General features: G+C 40.7%; 1 protein-coding gene across 1 annotated transcript in view; it reads left to right on the top strand.

Annotated features, from left to right (window-relative positions):
- lrp6 (low density lipoprotein receptor-related protein 6) overlaps positions 1 to 18,426 on the top strand; it is a 47,409-nt gene extending 28,983 nt beyond the window's left edge. The window contains exons 9-23 of the mRNA XM_072672679.1: positions 2,249 to 2,538; positions 3,370 to 3,596; positions 3,873 to 4,057; positions 4,797 to 5,123; positions 6,205 to 6,407; positions 6,726 to 6,937; positions 7,496 to 7,686; positions 10,295 to 10,504; positions 11,028 to 11,153; positions 11,358 to 11,594; positions 12,076 to 12,186; positions 12,325 to 12,555; positions 12,725 to 12,861; positions 13,298 to 13,395; positions 13,988 to 18,426. Of these exons, the coding sequence (XP_072528780.1) occupies positions 2,249 to 2,538; positions 3,370 to 3,596; positions 3,873 to 4,057; positions 4,797 to 5,123; positions 6,205 to 6,407; positions 6,726 to 6,937; positions 7,496 to 7,686; positions 10,295 to 10,504; positions 11,028 to 11,153; positions 11,358 to 11,594; positions 12,076 to 12,186; positions 12,325 to 12,555; positions 12,725 to 12,861; positions 13,298 to 13,395; positions 13,988 to 14,288 (3,086 nt within the window). The 3' untranslated portion in view covers positions 14,289 to 18,426. The remainder of the gene's footprint in view (positions 1 to 2,248; positions 2,539 to 3,369; positions 3,597 to 3,872; positions 4,058 to 4,796; positions 5,124 to 6,204; positions 6,408 to 6,725; positions 6,938 to 7,495; positions 7,687 to 10,294; positions 10,505 to 11,027; positions 11,154 to 11,357; positions 11,595 to 12,075; positions 12,187 to 12,324; positions 12,556 to 12,724; positions 12,862 to 13,297; positions 13,396 to 13,987) is intronic.
- The last annotated feature ends 496 nt before the right edge of the window (positions 18,427 to 18,922 follow it).

The raw sequence follows: 18,922 nt of genomic DNA, 5'->3' as shown, positions 1-18,922 counted from the left end.
ACTTAGACAGGATTCTGAGGCGGGAAGTCAGTCAGTCAGTCAGTCTTGTCTGAATAGAAGGATAGTAGTCCAACTCTTTGTTTTATTGGGTAAAAATGTTAAAGCCATGACAACACAGCTGAATGCTCATATCCAAAAGGAAGCTGTCGATACCATGGCAATGTCATGCTGTATCGTTGCCTTGGTTATTCGGTAACAAAGATCAGTGCTAAACTGCATTCTAACACAGACTTGCAAGGCTTCAAATCCGCTACCTCTGGTTTCAGACACAGTACTCTGTTATGCTCCATTATGTGCACACGACCGCTGCACGTTTGGGTTCCACCCTTTGCATTCCATGAGCATTATGTTGTCATCTACAAAATCGTTTTTTGACATTTGTACATCAATTCAGACTTGTCCATGTCTTCATCAAGATGCATCCTAGAATCATTGTCTGAGTAAGGGAGTGGTCCTCAACAACTGCAGTGAACTTGCTGTGAGGCATCTAAAAGCAAAAGTGATAATGCAGTGTTGAATGTTGAGTGCTAAATACAGTTGCAATTGGTGTACCAACAGCCTGTATAGCAGCTGAGGTCAAAAAGTGTGTGCTAGTCTTAGCTTAGCAAGTTAGCAGCAAAGAGGGGTAATTTAAGTTAATTAAGTAATTTAGTGTGATTTGTGAGAGCCAGGAACATAGCCCTGGTATACTACATGCTGTACGGCGAACCCAGCTGATGTCAGTGGTCCCAAACAGTGTGCATACACAGACAGCTACGGTGACCTTGGTGTATCAAGCACCAAGTAGAAAAGGCAATGATGCTCCACTGTACCGAATACAAGGCTGTCGGTCATACAGAGAGCTCTGGAGGTCTGAGAATCCAAAGCACAGAAAGAGCTGCAGTCACTTGGTTCCAGGCAAGAAGAAAAAGAGGATGTAAAGTGTGTACCCAGCTGACTATAATCCCACGCTTGGTCCACATGCTGTCACGTGAGTGACTTTTGTTGGCATTCACTTATGGTTCATTGTAGGAAAGCCCAGATGTATCCACATTTAGCATCGCCCTGATGGGCAGAAGAAATGTAAAATAGCTTTTCTTTACATGCTGTTGTGAAACATGATTAAAAAGAACAACCACTCAGTCACAGTTTGTGTTGCTCACGCAAGAATTTGATCGCTGCATGACAATAGGGTTATAGAGCCAGTAGAAAACAAATAATGATTATAGTTTTGTGTATACATGACATGATTTCTTTTTTAACTCAATTATTGGTTCACAATTCTACAAATATTTCTAGGGCTGTACCTGACTCAGAACTTTGTCAACTATAGCTTTTAAAAGTTTGTAAAAGAAACGCTGCATAATGAAAGATTGCAGACTATTTTTATTAGCGACATAAAATGTTGGGCTGTCTTATTGGTTTGTGGAATATTAGACAATCAGCTTGCATGTATTTATGTTTTCTTAAATTGTAACTGTAAAATAATATATATTTTTTGTTTTAAATATGTTTAATATATATTCCCATATTATAATTATATTCCCATAATTCTTCTTTAAAATGTAGGAATCCTTGTGCATTTTTGTAAGCTTTTGTCTGTTTTGCATTAAAAAAAACTCAACTCAACTGTGTGACAAAGAATCTCTGTTGACTAAGTGGTCTCAGACTGATTATTTGACTCGTTGACTTTCAGAGGGTTTTTGAAAATTGTATTGTATCTTGTATTTCGCAGAGGACCTATACTATTGAATACAAGAGTGCTTGTGTACTGGTGTAGGAACATGCAGCCACGGTTGCCTACTTTTCTTTGCTAAATTAGTGCTTTGCATTCACAAATCAGTAAACTGCATTCACTCTGTGGATGTCACTGTTATAGAACTGTTGGAGGTTGCAAATACATTCTTGTGAAGCTTATTTTGCAGTTTTAACTAAATGAACTGCTTTTTAAAAATGTTAAACTTTCTTTACGAACACATTTGAGCAAACAGGAATGTGTAATTCCAACTGTGAGAGTTGGCAATGGGTTGCAGTAATCACAAAGCTGCATCTGTGGGCAGTGCAGTCAAGAAGCTGCTTGGGGAAACTGGGAGCTGTCTGTCTATTAATAATTGAGCACTTTACCTCAGCTGGTGGTTGGAGCCTGCATCCTCACTTTTGTTGTTGTTGTTGTTTGTTCCTTTGTTATCAAGAGGATTACAAAACTGAGGTACATTCCCCTGCCCCCCCACACTCACCCTACCTTCGCCACCTTCTCTCTGCCTCTTAGGTACAAACCCATGTGCTGAAAATAATGGAGGCTGCAGTCACCTGTGCCTGTACAAACCACAGGGTGTGGCGTGTGCATGCCCCATTGGCCTAGAGCTCATTGCTGACATGAGCACCTGCATTGTGCCTGAGGCCTTCCTGCTCTTTTCCCGGCACACTGACATCAGGCGTATCTCCTTGGAAACCAACAACAACAACGTGGCCATCCCATTGACTGGCGTCAAGGAAGCCTCAGCCCTGGACTTCGATGTCACTGACAATCGCATTTACTGGACTGACATCACACTGAAGGTGAGAACGAGAAGACAGAGTGAAAACACTTGTGTACACACCACACACACACACACACTCAGAAGCTTGTTCTTCTTGACAGGCTGACTCTCTGCCCACAGCATGGTTCAATAATGGGGTCCTCTGAGATGCTAGTTTGGAAATAATTGATGCCCCCTCCCAACCCCAACTACTACTTCACTGTATTGCATTTTCACACTCCCATATTTCTATCTGTCCTCCCATATGCCTGAGGTTTCTGAGCTCCCCCCGCCACCATGCTTCTTTGTGTCATGTAGTGCACTCTGGAAAAACTGCAGAACACAATCTGCTTTTTCTCACACAACTGTTAAACAATGGCATGCACTGCCTATTGATTTGGGGATTAGTGTGGAAAAACAAAAACAGTTAAGTATATTTTAAGTGTGAGTACTGTGTGTATGTGTGCATACATACATGCAGGCATGCTTGCCTGTGACCTTGCTTGGGGTCTCCCAGCAGCTGCAGCTATCATGGTTCCTTTTGTCAAGGATTTGTTTTCATTCCTCTAACAAGGTGTCTGGGGCCCTCCAATACACAAGACTAAACCTACATCTTGAATGTGGCAGCCCCCCCCCTATTTTAGTTTTCCTTTCCTTTATGCCTTGGTCATTGTACACCCGTACCAGAGTGTCTGATGTTAGAGCTGCTTGTAAACTGAATTGAAAGGCAGTGAAGATGAGTCAACAAGCAGCTGTATAATAAACTAAAATCAAAGCAGTCATGCCTAAAAAGGGAAGAATTTTCTTTGCTCTTGTTGCTTATTATTAATGAGTCGTGGTTTGTGTTCCCTTGTGCCCCACTTCCCAACAGACCATCAGCCGGGCTTTCATGAATGGCAGCGCACTGGAGCATGTGGTGGAGTTTGGACTGGATTACCCCGAAGGCATGGCAGTGGATTGGCTTGGCAAGAACCTGTATTGGGCTGACACGGGTACCAACCGCATAGAGGTGGCAAAGCTGGATGGCCAACACCGGCAAGTTCTGGTATGGAAGGACCTGGACAGCCCACGTGCACTGGCTTTGGACCCTGCTGAAGGGTAGGAGAAAAAGAAAGCTTAATTTCTTAAATTTCTTACATTTCTCAAATTTCTCAGAGCGTCTGAAGGATCACTGAATTTAACTCATTTAATTGCAACCTTGGGCACTATTTTTACATAGTTCCTCTTTTTTTTCATTTTTTTTTTGAGAGAGAGAGAAACTGAGTTGTTCCTCCACTCCATTTGGGAGGAAGATGTATAGTAAGATGTACAGTGAGATCCAGAGCGAAAAACACTACAAACTTTGTGATTTTTTTTTTTCCTCATTTTCTGCAGTTTTATGTACTGGACTGAATGGGGAGGGAGACCCAAGATTGATCGAGCAGCTATGGATGGCACAGGCCGCATTACTTTGGTGCCCAACGTGGGGCGCGCCAATGGACTCACCATTGATTATGCCGAAAGACGGCTCTACTGGACTGACCTGGACACCACGCTCATTGAATCATCCAATATGCTTGGTAAATGCAGATCCTTTCAGTTCATCTGATTTTATTTTTTGACTGTTATCAAATGTTTTTAGCAGAAAACAAGTGCACTTTTTAATGGAACTGTACTTCACTCATGTATTTTAAATAGTTCTATTGTTGCCATTCTTAATTATGTTCTGTAAAGCTGTAAAGCAGAAATCAGTTCATCCACACAAAAAAAATCTGATGTTGCGTTGATTTTTGCCATTCTTTTAAAAGTGATTAACTTCATCTATAATTGTATTGTATTCATAATTGTATTGTATTTCATAATATAAAGTGGAGTCGTTTCCACTGGTTCTTTTTCTTAAAGTGGAGTCATTTCCACTGGTTCTTTTTGTGTAGCTTCCCTTTTCTATGCGCTAATGTTCATATGAGCTTCATTTAGGGATTAGCTTACATAAAGTCAGTATGTTCTCAATTATCCAGTTGGGTCTGCAGTGCTGCTGGGTAATAGCGGATGGGTTGCTGGGAACTTAAGGGACTTAAAAGGGAAGTAAAAAGGCCAGAAACTGAATTCTTCTCATTCTGCCTATACCCTAATCCTTCAGTGATGCTGAATGACTTTGATAATGGCTTCATGATCACAGTAAAAGTTTTAATTATGCTGTGACTGCTAGACTGCTATTTTACATTGTCAGTCACTCTTTTGTGTGTGTTTTGGGAGGGGTACTCCCCCTTAATCTATTTCTTTTGCCTCACTATCCTAACCCACCTCTTCCTTCTAAAGGTCTTGAGCGTGAAGTGATTGCTGATGACCTGCCTCACCCATTCGGCCTCACGCAGTACCAGGACTACATCTACTGGACTGACTGGAGCCAGCGCAGCATTGAACGAGCCAACAAGACCAGTGGTCAAAACCGCACACTTATACAGGGCCATTTAGATTATGTGATGGACATCCTGGTGTTTCACTCATCACGGCAAGGCGGCTGGAATGCCTGTGCGTCCACCAATGGCCACTGTTCCCACCTCTGCCTTGCTGTGCCTGTTAGCAGCTATGTGTGTGGCTGTCCGGCACACTATTCCCTCAATAATGACAACAAGACCTGTAGTGGTGAGATTTATAATCGCTTGTGTACACCTTACACTCTTGGTTCTCAATCTGGCCTCCAAAACAGTCTGTTTTTTGCTGTGTATCTATGTGTTTAGATTTGGGTTCAGACGGAAATGGCCACTATCCGTGGTAGGGCGGGGACTAGGGACTGGATTGAGAACTGCTGCCTTAAACACAACACACTTAAACTGGGAGGAGATGTGGAGTTCATTGTATGCCCTCCAGTGGTTGAAGTTTCACAAAGGATTTATTTTAGCCAGGTGTGCAAGAATGAGTTGGCAGTTGTTCAGTTATTCATATAACTGCTTGCAAAGGAACGGTAACCTAGCAAATTGCAGGCAACAGAAGTCCTCTCCTTTGCTCTTAGTCTGTCCTGTACAGCTTAGGCTTAGCTTATGTTAGGCTCTTAGGTCTGTACTGGTGAAGTAAGGGGGAGTGTGCTGCTCTGGAGCTGAGAGAGGCCCTCGAAAGGGTAGCACTGAGCTCCAGGCCTTTTTCCTGGAGAAGAAAAGAATCCATTCCCTGCCTGCCTGCTTCTCTGCAGGCTATTTTCTTTTTAAAGCTCTAGCGGTTGGCCGAGCTGGTGCCAACTTGGCAAGCCATCGGGAAACCAAAGCCTGGTTTAAGCCATCCTCTTCTCCCTCTCTGTATCTGACATTGTAAAAACACTTCAGAATCAAGCAAAGGCTCTCCAAAAGGAGGCTCACCAAGGGATGCATGTGTGTGTACAGCAGTGTTTGGGAGTTGTGTGCATGCATTTTTATTGTAATAGCCATGGTGCAGGCTTGCTCACTTTGCTCCCATTTATACTTTGCTTGTGCAGAGGTCAGTAGGTGAGCACAGTAATGACTTTTAAACCCAGTTCAAAGGGGTCAAATGGGCTTACCATTGTAGTATTAATGTACTATAAATTCATAGGAAAGTCTCCATTTACAGCTTGTGCTGCTTTCTGAAATTTGAAAGGTTTCTGTGCAATTAAAGTTGAGCAGTGTTACTGTCATCTACCTATAAATACTGTCATATACCTATAAATGCATGCTATTACGAACTGCCCAATTGTTTGTCTTTCTTCCTCCCTCAGCACCCACCTCCTTTCTGCTGTTTAGCCAGAAGACAGCCATTAACCGCATGGTGATGGATGAGCAACAGAGTCCTGACATTATATTGCCAATTCACAGCCTGCGCAATGTTCGTGCCATCGACTATGACCCACTTGACAAGCAGCTCTACTGGATTGACTCCAAGCAAAATGTCATCCGTCGCGCCCAGGAAAATGGCAATCAGGTAAGAAACAAGCTGTCATTGGTATTGCAACTTCACGTTACTCATGTGTCATTACTTTCATATTAATTAAGTTTTTATTCTAGTACCACCTGGTCTTGTTTTGACATTCTGTACCACTAGTTTTATGACGGACATTATTATAATTACTTGTTAAAGCAATTGTCTGAGAGAACCACCTAATTACAGTGTCATATGGTATCCAGTTCTGGGCAGTGGTTCTTGCAGCAGTGTTTGTCTGATTAGGTTAATTCAAATCATGAATTAACCATGTATTCCGTTCAGTCATAAAGTCATAAACTGGCCATTCTGTTTCCGCAGAGTATGACTGTTGTGTCTAATTCAGTGGGTGGCCACAACCTGGGTCTGCAGCCGTTCGACCTGAGTATTGACATCTATAGCCGTTTCATCTACTGGACCAGTGAGGTCACCAACGTCATTAATGTTACCCGCACTGATGGCACGCGTGTAGGAGTAGTCCTTCGCGGAGAGCATGACAAACCCAGAGCAATTGTGGTCAACCCAGAGAGAGGGTGAGCTTTGAGGAACCTCACAATCCACCATGCACCAAAAAAGTGCTCCATTTTTTTTTTTTTTTTTTTTTTTCTACAGAACAATGGATTTGGCTTCTTTTTCAGGCATGCTTTCGATGAATTTTCATGAGTTATGCTTTTAATCACCTGGTAGTTTGGCTTTATTTAGTAATAGAAGGTCATACATTTATTGGTCTCTTTTGCTTGTAAGTTATCCATGCACCCAAATTGCAGGGTTTTTTATTTGATGATAGAACGTATCTTTATTGCGACAAAGAACCATAGCATGGCCTTAAAGGCTGTCACGACTCTGAAAGAGTCAAATTCACTGGAGAACCTGTCATCTAATCTTGAGATGTTTTAGAGTGGTTAAAATAGTAAGTCTAAAAAAAAAATAGCTGTAGTAAGCATCGTTAGCTAGTGGTTCTTGTTTCTTTTTAAATTGTTTTACTTGGACAGCAGTTAGGCTACATATCATTGTCATGTTTTCATAGGACATGGGTGCATTTTGACTGTACCGTTTGGGCTGACACTGCCTTTGTGCTGTGTCATCTGCAGGTATATGTACTTCACCAACCTTCAGGAGCGATCCCCTAAGATCGAACGGGCGGCTCTGGATGGCACTGAGCGAGAGGTGCTGTTCTTTAGTGGCCTCGGCAAACCTGTTGCCCTGGCTATTGACAATGAGCTGGGCAAGCTCTTCTGGGTGGACATGGACCTACGGCGCATAGAGAGCAGTGACCTGTCTGGTAAGGCAAAACAGGAAGGTTACTGCCTAAAAATGAGATTCTCACAAATATATATATATATATATATATATATATATATATATATATATATATATATATATATATATATATAAACATGATACAAAGAAATTTATAAAGCCAGGCAGTCTAGCTGTCTAGTTTTGCTAGACTACTGACCTGCTGCAAACAAAGATCCATGGTGTGTTTGATTTCATATTGGATGGGATCCTGAACTTTTATTTTATTTTTTTTTAATAAAAAATACTTTAAGTTAAATTAACCTTTAAGAAACCTTTAGAAATAAACCTTTTAAGCATATTATTAAGTCTTTTGAAATCCTGCTGAGTGCATCTGGAAAAGCATACTTGTAGTGGGAGTAAAACATGCCTGTTTAAAGGAATGCTTATAAAGAAGGTCAAGCAACGCTTCTGAAGTCATGTTTGTTTGTTTATTATTTCGTGTCAGAAGTGTTGAACTTGGCTATGGCACGCACCCCTCCCCCCTTTTACAAGCGCATACATCTTGCAGGTTATGCAGAGAAGGGGAATGTTTGCATTTGCTCTCATGCCCCAGTCCCCTCAGCTCTACCCCTCTAGCTTGAAGCTGTACATGTAGACGGCGCAAAAAAAGAGACTTTAGCTGATGTCTGTTGAAATGTTAATGTTTAATGCTTAATCTTGTCTTTCATTTTAAATGACTTGGGTTGTAAGTTAATTTTAAGTTATTTAATTTAATTAGTTAATTTATTAACTTTTTAAAAAAAAATTTATTTAGTTAATTTTAAAGATAATTATTGTAAAAAATCGTTTTCTTAAGCAGTAGCATGTTTTAGAGTTCTGGAAAAAAGGTCAAAATAATCCTCATAACACTGTCTAATCTTTTCTTTTTTTTTTATACTTTTTAAATAAATACCCCCCTGCGACAAGCAAAATTCCTTTGATAAAGGGCGCTTGGCCCACTGCCTCGCTCTTGGCACATTCCCAGCACACCTCCATGCCCTCCACATGCACATAGTACCAGCTGGAGCAGTGATAGGAGCTGGATCTCCTGGAGGAGGTGATTCACCATCCCAAATGCCATCCAGAGCTTGGTCTCAATCTGTTAACTTTGAGTAGTCATGTTTACAGTTGGACACTGGAACAAAGCATTCTGACCTTAGACCTGGAGTGGCAAAGTCATTTGTAACAACCACATTACATACAGTCCAATTTTGGCTGAAGTGTACAAGTACAACTGCAACTGATGAATGACAACTTTCTCTGACTCATGGGACAACTGCCACTGTCTAACTAATTCTAAATGTCCCACTCCATAGCTGTAATGGAGATTCTAATTGGCTCTGGTTTGACTCTGTGGCTGTCAGTGTGATTTAGGGACAGTGGATTTCTTTTAATAAGCAATAAAACTCAAGTCGCTATTGGGTACATGGGTACTGAATGTATCCTGTCGAATTAGATCCAATGTCTGACCAGTTCTAGACAAGCCACCAGTCACTTCCTAAGGTAAAAACGCAAATGGTAACAGCTAGTTTGCGACAGAGCCACAAGCGAAAAATAAGCTTAAGATTTTTTTTCAACTGTATGCAAATGAATTATGACTCTGGGAAAGCGACATTCTAAGTGATAGACTCCAACAAATTCTTCAGACCAATCATAGACATGGGGGGCCCAAGGTCCCCAGCTTCTGCTCTCCTTCCTATTCACAACAGTGTGGTGCTAAACATTCTCCTTTGCTCATTTTACATGATGCATCTGTGCACAGCCTTGGGTCGTATAAGCAACTTGAACAGACATGGGTGTGTTTTGTTGTGTATAGTTATGCATCTGTAGTCAGTGCATGCCAATGTCCATCTGTTTTTGCTCATTCAGTAATGTTCAAGGTGTACAAAAACGTTTAAGCACATTTGTAAAAGACACCTGCAAAAATCAGATGCCCTTTCTTTTTTCCCCTTCTTTACAAAAAGAAATCCAGATCTGATACACCTGTTTTTCTCTGCACTTTAACTCTAGTAGCCTGCTTCATGATGTGAAGTGTGAAACAAACAAGACATTACTTTATCGTAATTATTTGCCATTTATTTGTCTTTGTCTCTTATTTGTCTATTTTTGTTTTGAATTGACAATTACAGTAGGTATTAATGTCAGTAGTTTAAATGATTTTTACTACACTGAATGAAGATACAGCTTGTGTGATCTGGAGTTGCTTTCTTCATGGCATGTATTCATGGTTCCGTGAAATACATGCCTTGTGTGAAAGCTATCCTCCACTTTTGTATGGTGTGGCTCCATTTCAGACATATTTTAGTCATTATTCTATCACGCAAAAATAGTTTCCCCTCTGCTGTAACACATTAGAGCATTATGTAAATGCTTCCTGCTGCAAAAACATTGTTAATCAGTTTCTTTTCACTCAAGCTTTAATCAGTTAAAATTCCAAAAATATATCCCCTTTCCTTTTTTTTATTTTTATTTATTTTTTTTTTTTTGTCCCTCATAACTTCCCGCATGCACTACACCTCCCCCCAGACCAGTGAATTACTTTCCCTTCCCTCCGTCCCTCCTGACTAATCCCTTCTCTCTGCTGCTTTTTGCCCCACCTCTTTCTTCAGGGGCCAATCGGATTGTGATCGAGGACTCGAACATCTTGCAGCCTGTCGGCTTGACTGTGTTTGGAGATCACCTCTACTGGATTGATCGACAGCAACAGATGATAGAGCGGATTGACAAGACCACGCGTGAGGGCCGCACCAAGATCCAGGCGCGCATTGCGTCTCTGACAGACATCCATGCCGTTCATGAGCTTGACATGGAGGAGTACAGTGAGTTCAGAAACCCCCCACCCCTGAGAGATTACTTTTTTGTGTATAATCATTTGATGGCTTTTTTCAGGATTTAGTAGATGATGCCGCTCACTGTGTGGTTTTGAAAAAGAAAATACTCATTGACAAACAGTGCAGTCCCTGAAAAATGTTTTTTTGCCTATTGAGGCAGAGTGCTTAATCTTATCAGTAAACAAAATAGCGTGACCTGATTGGCTAATTTTAACTACTGGCTTAGATTATGCTGACAAACTGCAAAGTTTACAACTAGCATTAGTCAAAAAGGCAGAATCTGTGATTAGTCCCTATTAAAAGATAAGTTTAACCCTAAATTAAACTTGGGACAGTGTTACTTGTTTGTTTTGTGTTTTTGTTAATATGTTTGGGTCCCCAGTTCATATGTAAAATCCAGACCTGTGTTTGGAAAACCTATCATTAATCAAACCTATCATTATTAATCTTTCGAAACAAGAACACATGAGACTAAAGGTAAACCTGACCTATCTCTTCTTTTATCCTTCAGATAAACACCCCTGTACCTCTGACAATGGAGGCTGTTCTCACATCTGCATTGTGAAGGGAGATGGTACAACACGCTGCTCCTGCCCTGTTCACCTGGTCCTGTTACAAGATGAGCTTTCTTGTGGAGGTATCTTTAAATCATCTTGTCAAAAATCGGCATTATAGCCACCTTTAGTGTTCTACTGTATGTATGAGCACAACTCGGTAAACCTAGATTATCATAGGGATATAGAACATAGAATAATGTAGTGAAAGGCCGACTAAAAGGTGAACAGCAGCCCTAAATGGCTATCTGCCTTACATTTTAACCCCCCACCCCCCCACCCCCCAGAACCACCAACTTGTTCGCCAGTGCAATTCTCATGCGCGTCTGGAGAAGTGGACTGCATCCCCCAGGCATGGCGCTGTGATGGGTTTGCCGAATGCGACGACGACAGCGATGAGCGTGACTGCCCTGTGTGCTCAGATGAGGAGTTTCAGTGCGACAGCAAGCAGTGTGTGGACATATCACTGCGCTGCAATGGAGACATCAACTGCCAGGACCGCTCAGATGAGAACAAGTGTGAAGGTACAGCTTATCGTAAACCTCAGTGTCATGGCTAGGTGAAAAACCTATTGCAGAGATAGAAATGTTAGGAGTGGCCAAATTAGCAATTTATTACGTTACTAAAAATAATCTAGTGAAGTCAACACTTATAAGGAGGTGAGTATATCATTGTTGAAGTCTACAATCAAGAGATGCCTACATGAAAGTAAATACATGGGGTTTACATCAGACTAAACTGAAAGCAGAAGACCCACAAAGACACTAAAGGCCTGGTAAATCATCCCGAAACTTGATGTCATGACGTTGTGATTTTGTGAAAAAGGATGGACTGTTTTTTTTTTTTTTTTTTTTTTTTTTCCAGCTCCAATTCACCCATTCACGATCACATCTTTAATAATTGCTACTTACTAAATACTATTTTAGTGTTTCTCCATAGTACACTCTGTCTCTAAGAGTGTTTGTCGCCTTTTAAACAGCATTGTGTGTCTCCTATCCCCTCCAGTTTATTGCCCTCCAGACCAGTTTGCCTGTAACAGTGGTCAGTGCATCGGCAAACATAAGAAGTGCGACCACAACATGGACTGCACGGACAACTCTGATGAAATTGGCTGCTGTAAGTGCGCTTCTAAACTCGTCAGGCTCCTTTTTCTGGTAGCTTTATAAATGTGCTATTTTAGTGCACTACTATTTGTAAGCTTTTTGTTTTTATTTTGTTTTATTTATTTATTTATTTTTTATTACTCCTCTCTAGACCCCACTGAAGAACCCTCGCCTCAGCCTACCAACACCATCGGCTCCATTGTTGGTGTTGTGATGACCTTGTTTGTGGTGGGCGCCGTCTACTTTGTGTGCCAGCGTGTGCTTTGCCCACAGATGAAGGACGACGGTGAGACCATGACCAATGACTTTGTAGTGCACGGACCATCCTCTGTGCCACTGGGTTATGTGCCGCACCCAAGTTCCCTGTCAGGCTCTCTGCCAGGTAAGACTAACTGGACCATGACTGCGGGTGGACAAATAGAATTATGGCTAACAATAAGAATGAAGGGGAAGGGAATTATGTCTTTTTTTGTAGTAGTAGTAAAAATATAAAATATAAAAAAGCTATGTTGTTATTCTCATTGTACATTATGTCATCCGCTCTTTTGCAGGCATGTCTCGTGGGAAGTCTGTGATTGGCTCATTGAGTATAATGGGCGGGAGCAGTGGCCCTCCTTACGATCGTGCCCATGTAACGGGAGCTTCGTCCAGCAGCTCGTCCAGCACCAAGGGCACTTACTTTCCTCCTGTAAGCAAAAACACATTTTTAAATAAGCCCTCCAAACTAAACTAACTTCACATCAAGTAATACTAACACATCCTGTATTTTTAGTGGCTGCTCGTGCCATCAATCTAGTACTCTTACCCATACTTCTTAAAGGGTTCCTCGTGTTTTGAGCAATCTGTGCCTTATTTTTATGGCTGTTTCAAGTGCTGATTCCGTTGTTATGTCTTTACAAACCACAGTCATCTTTAAGACACTGTTTTATGACATCTCAGGGTTTCAGGGAGACTGGACTTGGGAGAGTGTGAACCAATTTAGAGCCTTCAGAACTCCCAAGTAGCTTTTAATTGACAAACATTAAAGTTTTAAAATGTTGCCATGTGAAATACAAGGATGCTTAAAGCGCCTGTGTGAAAGATTTAATGTTCTTTTCTCATTAATGTTCTTTTCCCCTCTCCAGATCCTGAACCCTCCCCCTTCTCCGGCTACAGTGCGCTCTCAGTACACAATGGAGTTTGGCTACTCGTCCAACAGTCCCTCTACACATCGCTCATACAGGTGGAGCAGTATGACTCTTAATCCAAAGTTTGTGATATCCAGTGTACAAGTGTCTACCATTATTTAAAACAGACTTCAAAATAAATAAGTAATAACTTCCTGTCCTGCGGACAACAGCCCCTTAAAACAAACAGGAGAGACAAGTTAACCACCAGATAATAGAAACGGCATAGGAAAAGTTCTAAAGGGTTGCAGATTGTGGTTAGTGTGTGAAGAATTTTATTTTTCCTAAGATGTCTGAGGTTTAACCATAGAGAGAGCCTTTGCTAAGAAAGCTTATGAAACCAATATTGTAATTTTTTGTATTATTATTATTTAAATCAAGCTGTTCTAATGTTGAGACATTTCCAGAAAAACATAAATTGGTATATTTTTAGTCAGTAGTATTAAATGTTTAAACAGCTGTGCTTAGCACAAGGGCTAAACACAAAAATGGTTCACTCTGGGCATTGTCCCAGAGAAGAGAAGACAAAGATGTGAGCACAATCATGTGCACAATCAACGTGAGCACAATCAATAGGCTTGTGCCAAGTCATGACAGTATTATATTATTATAACATTACTATACTATTAACATTTTCTTCTTTCCCAGCTATAGGCCGTATAGCTATCGGCATTTCGCCCCTCCAACCACACCATGCAGCACAGATGTGTGTGACAGTGATTACACACCGGGGCGCCGCCCCCCCCCAGCCTCCAGCACTGCTGCCAAGGGCTACACCAGCGACCTCAACTATGACTCCGAGCCCTTTCCTCCACCCCCCACTCCACGCAGCCAGTACCTGTCAGCCGAGGAGAACTGCGAGAGCTGCCCTCCGTCTCCTTATACAGAGCGCAGTTACTCACACCACCTGTACCCACCACCCCCTTCACCCTGCACAGACTCATCATGAGGCTCGTCAACGATGTGCAAACCCCCACTCATCACCCCTGTTGGTGTAAATAGCAATTGTGCATATGATGACTTAAAAAAAAAAAAAAAGTGACTGCTTGAACTGGAAGGCTGTTCTGTGCAGAGCAAGAAATAATAGAAAGGAAAAAGACACTTGTGTGCAGACCTGACATCCTTGTACATTTAAAAAAACAACATATTTATATATTTTCTATACAGCGTTTATTGGTAATGCCATAGAGCTTTGTATTATTAAAATAAATTTGTACATTTTTTAATGAAATTTTTATTAAATTCACACACATTGACATGTTGCCTTAAATCCAAGAGTTCGAAAATCAAACTACCTTCTCCTCAAGGCTGAAGAACTTGTGGGAAAGGACTGCGGGTGGTTAACTTTCCGATGCCAAATAACCCTAGTATCGCCATTCTTCTCCACAGCTCAGGATGGAGATAGAAAGAGAATGGCACCCCATGGTGGCTCTCACTGGTACTACACTGGGCAGCTCTGTCTGCTGTGCAGCCATTTTGTCTCAAGCTGAACCACAGCTCTTGTAATCACCCACCCACCTGGAGCTCTCGTCTGTGACGAAAAGAGGAAAAACCGGTGCGTCTGTTTTTCGTTCTTATTTTTTTTTCTGTCTGCATTCGTGGCAAGGCAGTGTGGCACAGCACTGGAAATAGCCGGTTGGACTAGAAAGCTATCAGAACTGTAGCAATAAGAAGAGAACAGACTGTGGTCAAACAAAGTGCTGCTGATAGTGGTGGACCTCCAGTGTTCACACAGCGTAAGAGTGAAGCAGTGACTTAATTTTGGCTCCAGCAGCTCCAGAGTCTCCAGCCTGTTTGCCATGGGTGATTTAACACCAGTCTTCTGTAGAGTTTTTTTTTTTTTTTTTTTTTTTAATGGTCGAGCAATCAACCAAATTTCTTTTCTTCTTCTTCGCCTGAAGGTTTAATTCTTTTAATTCCTCCCAACATGCCTGACTGCAACAGTACAGAAGTCCATGCAGAAGGACACAATCTGAAGCACCTCTCTTTCTTTTCTTTCTCTCTCTGTCTCTCATTATCTCTCTCTCCATCTCTCCCTCCTGCCCTCCCTTTTTGTCTCTCTCTTGCCCTGCCATCTCTTGATTGTAGTCAGCGCTCTTCATCCCTTACAAGAAATTTTTTAAAGTAACACAATCAAGGACAAGCTTATTGTGCCTACCAGTTTCTAACAAACCCTTTTCAGATCACTTTGCATCTTTTGTTTTTTTGTTTTTTTTTGTTTAAGAAATTCTAGTGCCCGCAAATGTCAAAATATTTTTGTACCGCATATTGTGTAGATACCGTATTTATAAGCTATTAAGTATGAAAACCATTGTAAATTCCTCCATGATATCCTTGCAGTACTTTTACCATTATGCCATTAGCTCTCAATATATGCCTTGCTCTATTTTTGTATAAACCGTTATGACATGAAAGTACAGTGACAATCCATAAGGAACAAAAGCTGAAGAACGTAAATCCATGAATGTCCCTGTTCTCTTACAAAAAGCTGCGCTGTTCTGATCTCAAACAGTGTGGTCCAGAAATCCGGTCTCACTGATGCTTAAATCAATTTGCGGCCTCCAGTCTCTGACTTATCTGCAGTTATTGCCAAGTATAGTTTGTGATCGGAATGTTAGTGTTGGATCAACACTACTCTTTGATCCGGACATTTCAACTTTTTGGCTGATTAGGGTCCTTTTTAAGGATTATCATTTTAAGGTTTTCTGTGGAGTCTATTCATGCCGTCTTCTGACACAAGCCTGGCCTGTAGATTTAGAGTCTTGTTTTATAATCAGAGATTGTTGTTCATGTGATCGTGATTGTCTGACTTGTTTTTTGTTTTGTTTTGTTTTTTGTGTCTCTTTGTGTTTTGTCAACCCCTTTCCCTTTTTAAGATAAGGGACATGCACCAGCGTGAATATACAGGCCTTCTTAAACCCTGCTCTTTAACCCCTTTTTGATACCTCAGTGGGTCAGTTTTGACTGCAGATGAGAGAGATTTACAGGCACAGTTGTATGGACAATCACCTCACCCTTGGGCTGGATTGTGCCTGTGGTCTAATGCCATGTTGCATGATGTTTTTAAAGAAAATCCATAATTTTTAAGTTGTCTTTTGTTGTTTATATATCATTATTGAGATATAAAAAAATATTTTGATTGGTTTGTTGAAAAAGTGAATTGGAGAAAAATTTTGGTTAGATATCTTTATTGGTGGTGAGCGGAACTAAGGGTTGCAATGAAATATCTGTGTAACCTTTTTATTTACTGTCCACCAGTGTACCTACCTGTGTCTTCATATGGACTTTGAAAGATGGTTAAACAGCTGAAAAGCTGACACCCCCTCCCCCAACCAGAAAAGTCAGCTTTGCCTTACAACACCCAGCATGTAGCTCTCCACCTTAATTAAAATAATAATAATACAATAGCATGCTATTCTAAAATGCTCTCAGTGTATGAGGAATTGTGTTTGTGTTAATAATGGTGAAACAGTTTTTACTTACATTTTTAAATAGTTGTAAGGACTTTTTGTTTTTTTACCTTACAATACTCAGTATATACCTCTTCTCTTCACCATTACATTAAAAAAAAAGAATAATAATAAATGTTTCGGGCAAAACTTGTAAAGCTATTGTTATACAGCTGTTTTAGGCAATATGCACAATTATGTTTTAACAATTTCAATATAAAACAAAAACTGTAAAAGTGCTGGAATTCCCCTTTAATGCTGAAGTGTTTAGGTGGTGTGTCTAACTGTCAGGGTTTGATCTTAATTGGGGACTGAACCCTAAGCTTATTATTCAGGTATGAATCTTTTAAGCATATTTAGGAACACCTGTGAAAACTATGTGATTTCTGTAGTTATTCAACTAAGGAATTGCAGTCCAGACCTGCTGATGGATCCTTAGAGTTTACAGGTTAAACTAGATTTGCCAACATTTTATGGATTGAGTGACATCGAGACTGTGTCCCATTTCTGTCCATCTGATTTGGTTTCTAATCAACATGGGTTTTAGCTGTGCACATACATCATCTTGCAAAGAGATCAGTACATTCTCAATCACATTGCTGCCTTCCCTTTCTTTAGCCTTCACTGCATTCACTGTGACGACCCCAGAACATAAACAGCAGCATGTGGTACATTTAGACGCACATCAGGCCTGGCCATGATACCCCTCTCCCTGTTTTTATTTATTAATTTTATTTGTTTTATAAAGTCTCTCCCTTCTGAAAGAGCGTCAGGGCGGTCACCCATCTGCTGTTGGTCATGTGGTCAGCCATCAGGTCAAACCAGTGTCATCTCATTTTCCTACTGCACTTTACAGCACCTCAGCTTGGTTACTGGTACGATAGCATGCTTACCTGAAAACACTGTGTGAATGTATGCAAGTGTTAGTACATGTATGGGGGGGGGTCTTCTTTAAAGAAAGGATGTGTAATTTACTGCCATTGTAGCTTTCTTGTATTTCTGTAGCAATGTGTGGTTTTAAAAAGCATAGTTGAGAAGCTACCAAAGGTATGAAACACTAGTGTGACCAGGCACTGCCATTTCACCTCACTTTAAAGGCTTAATTTCCATTGAAGCAACTTTTTGTTTTCTCCATGTTCTTGGGTCTTTGATTGAAAAGGCTATCAAGGCCACATGTTTAACTGTTTGAGGAAAAGGTGGGGATTGGATGCTCATGACATTATGTGACTGAGATGATGAAATGATGGCTGAAAAGCAAGTTGCCATCGATGAGTAGAACATTAAGCACTTTGGCTCCTGGACAGAGGATGGTAGTGGACATTTGAAAAGGGGGAGAGAGAGACAGTGGAGCCTGTTGTCAAATTATACATTTTCTTTCTTTTTTTTCCCCTTTTCTTTTGTGTCATTCATTGTCTCATTTTTGAAACCATGGTGCTTTGCAAGGATATATTCAAAGATGACCAACATTTGGTTCGTCATAATTCATTAAATTCCGCTAACTCTACTTTTTGTACATTGATCGCTTTACATGTAATACATTGTATAAAATGGACATGTACAGCTCATTCGATAACTACTATAAGCTGTTGTAACAAATGAAATGTTGATTTTTTTAATAAAAATGAGTGGATTTTTAAACAGGGTCTCTTTCTTTAGCCTTGTATATATGAATATTGATCTCAATGTGATCAACAACAAGTACAAATAGTAATGTGGGGATGGTTTCCTAAGATATGAAAGACTAGACTACAATGTCATTGGTATTGCTATTGTATTTTAGTGTATATTTGGGCTTGATCTTTGTCTGGGCAACCAGCCTATATTGTAATGGAAGAGAAGAGAAAATCCACGTCTTCTACCAATTGTAGTAATGAATTTGTCCAGTAGGATATATAAAAGCAACAGTTGATTGTGGTGTAAAACTGTTGTGTCCTACCTGTTTAGATAATGTGGCAGGTGATCATTTGCAGCCAAACTGCTTTAGAGAAATACCACAGTTCAGGCCCCCTGTTCACATTTCAAAGTTTAGTGCATTTGAACGTGAGCTGTAATCTGCCAATGGAAAACCCTCAGGGTCTCTTGTGTAATGTTTAGTTGTTTGTATGTACTACAATTATCCGAATCGCATTTAAAT

This window comes from Salminus brasiliensis, chromosome 2 (assembly GCF_030463535.1).
Source record: "Salminus brasiliensis chromosome 2, fSalBra1.hap2, whole genome shotgun sequence".
Lineage (NCBI taxonomy): Eukaryota > Metazoa > Chordata > Actinopteri > Characiformes > Bryconidae > Salminus > Salminus brasiliensis.
Note: the sequence above shows the minus strand (reverse complement) of the source record. Positions and strands in the feature narration are given on the sequence as shown.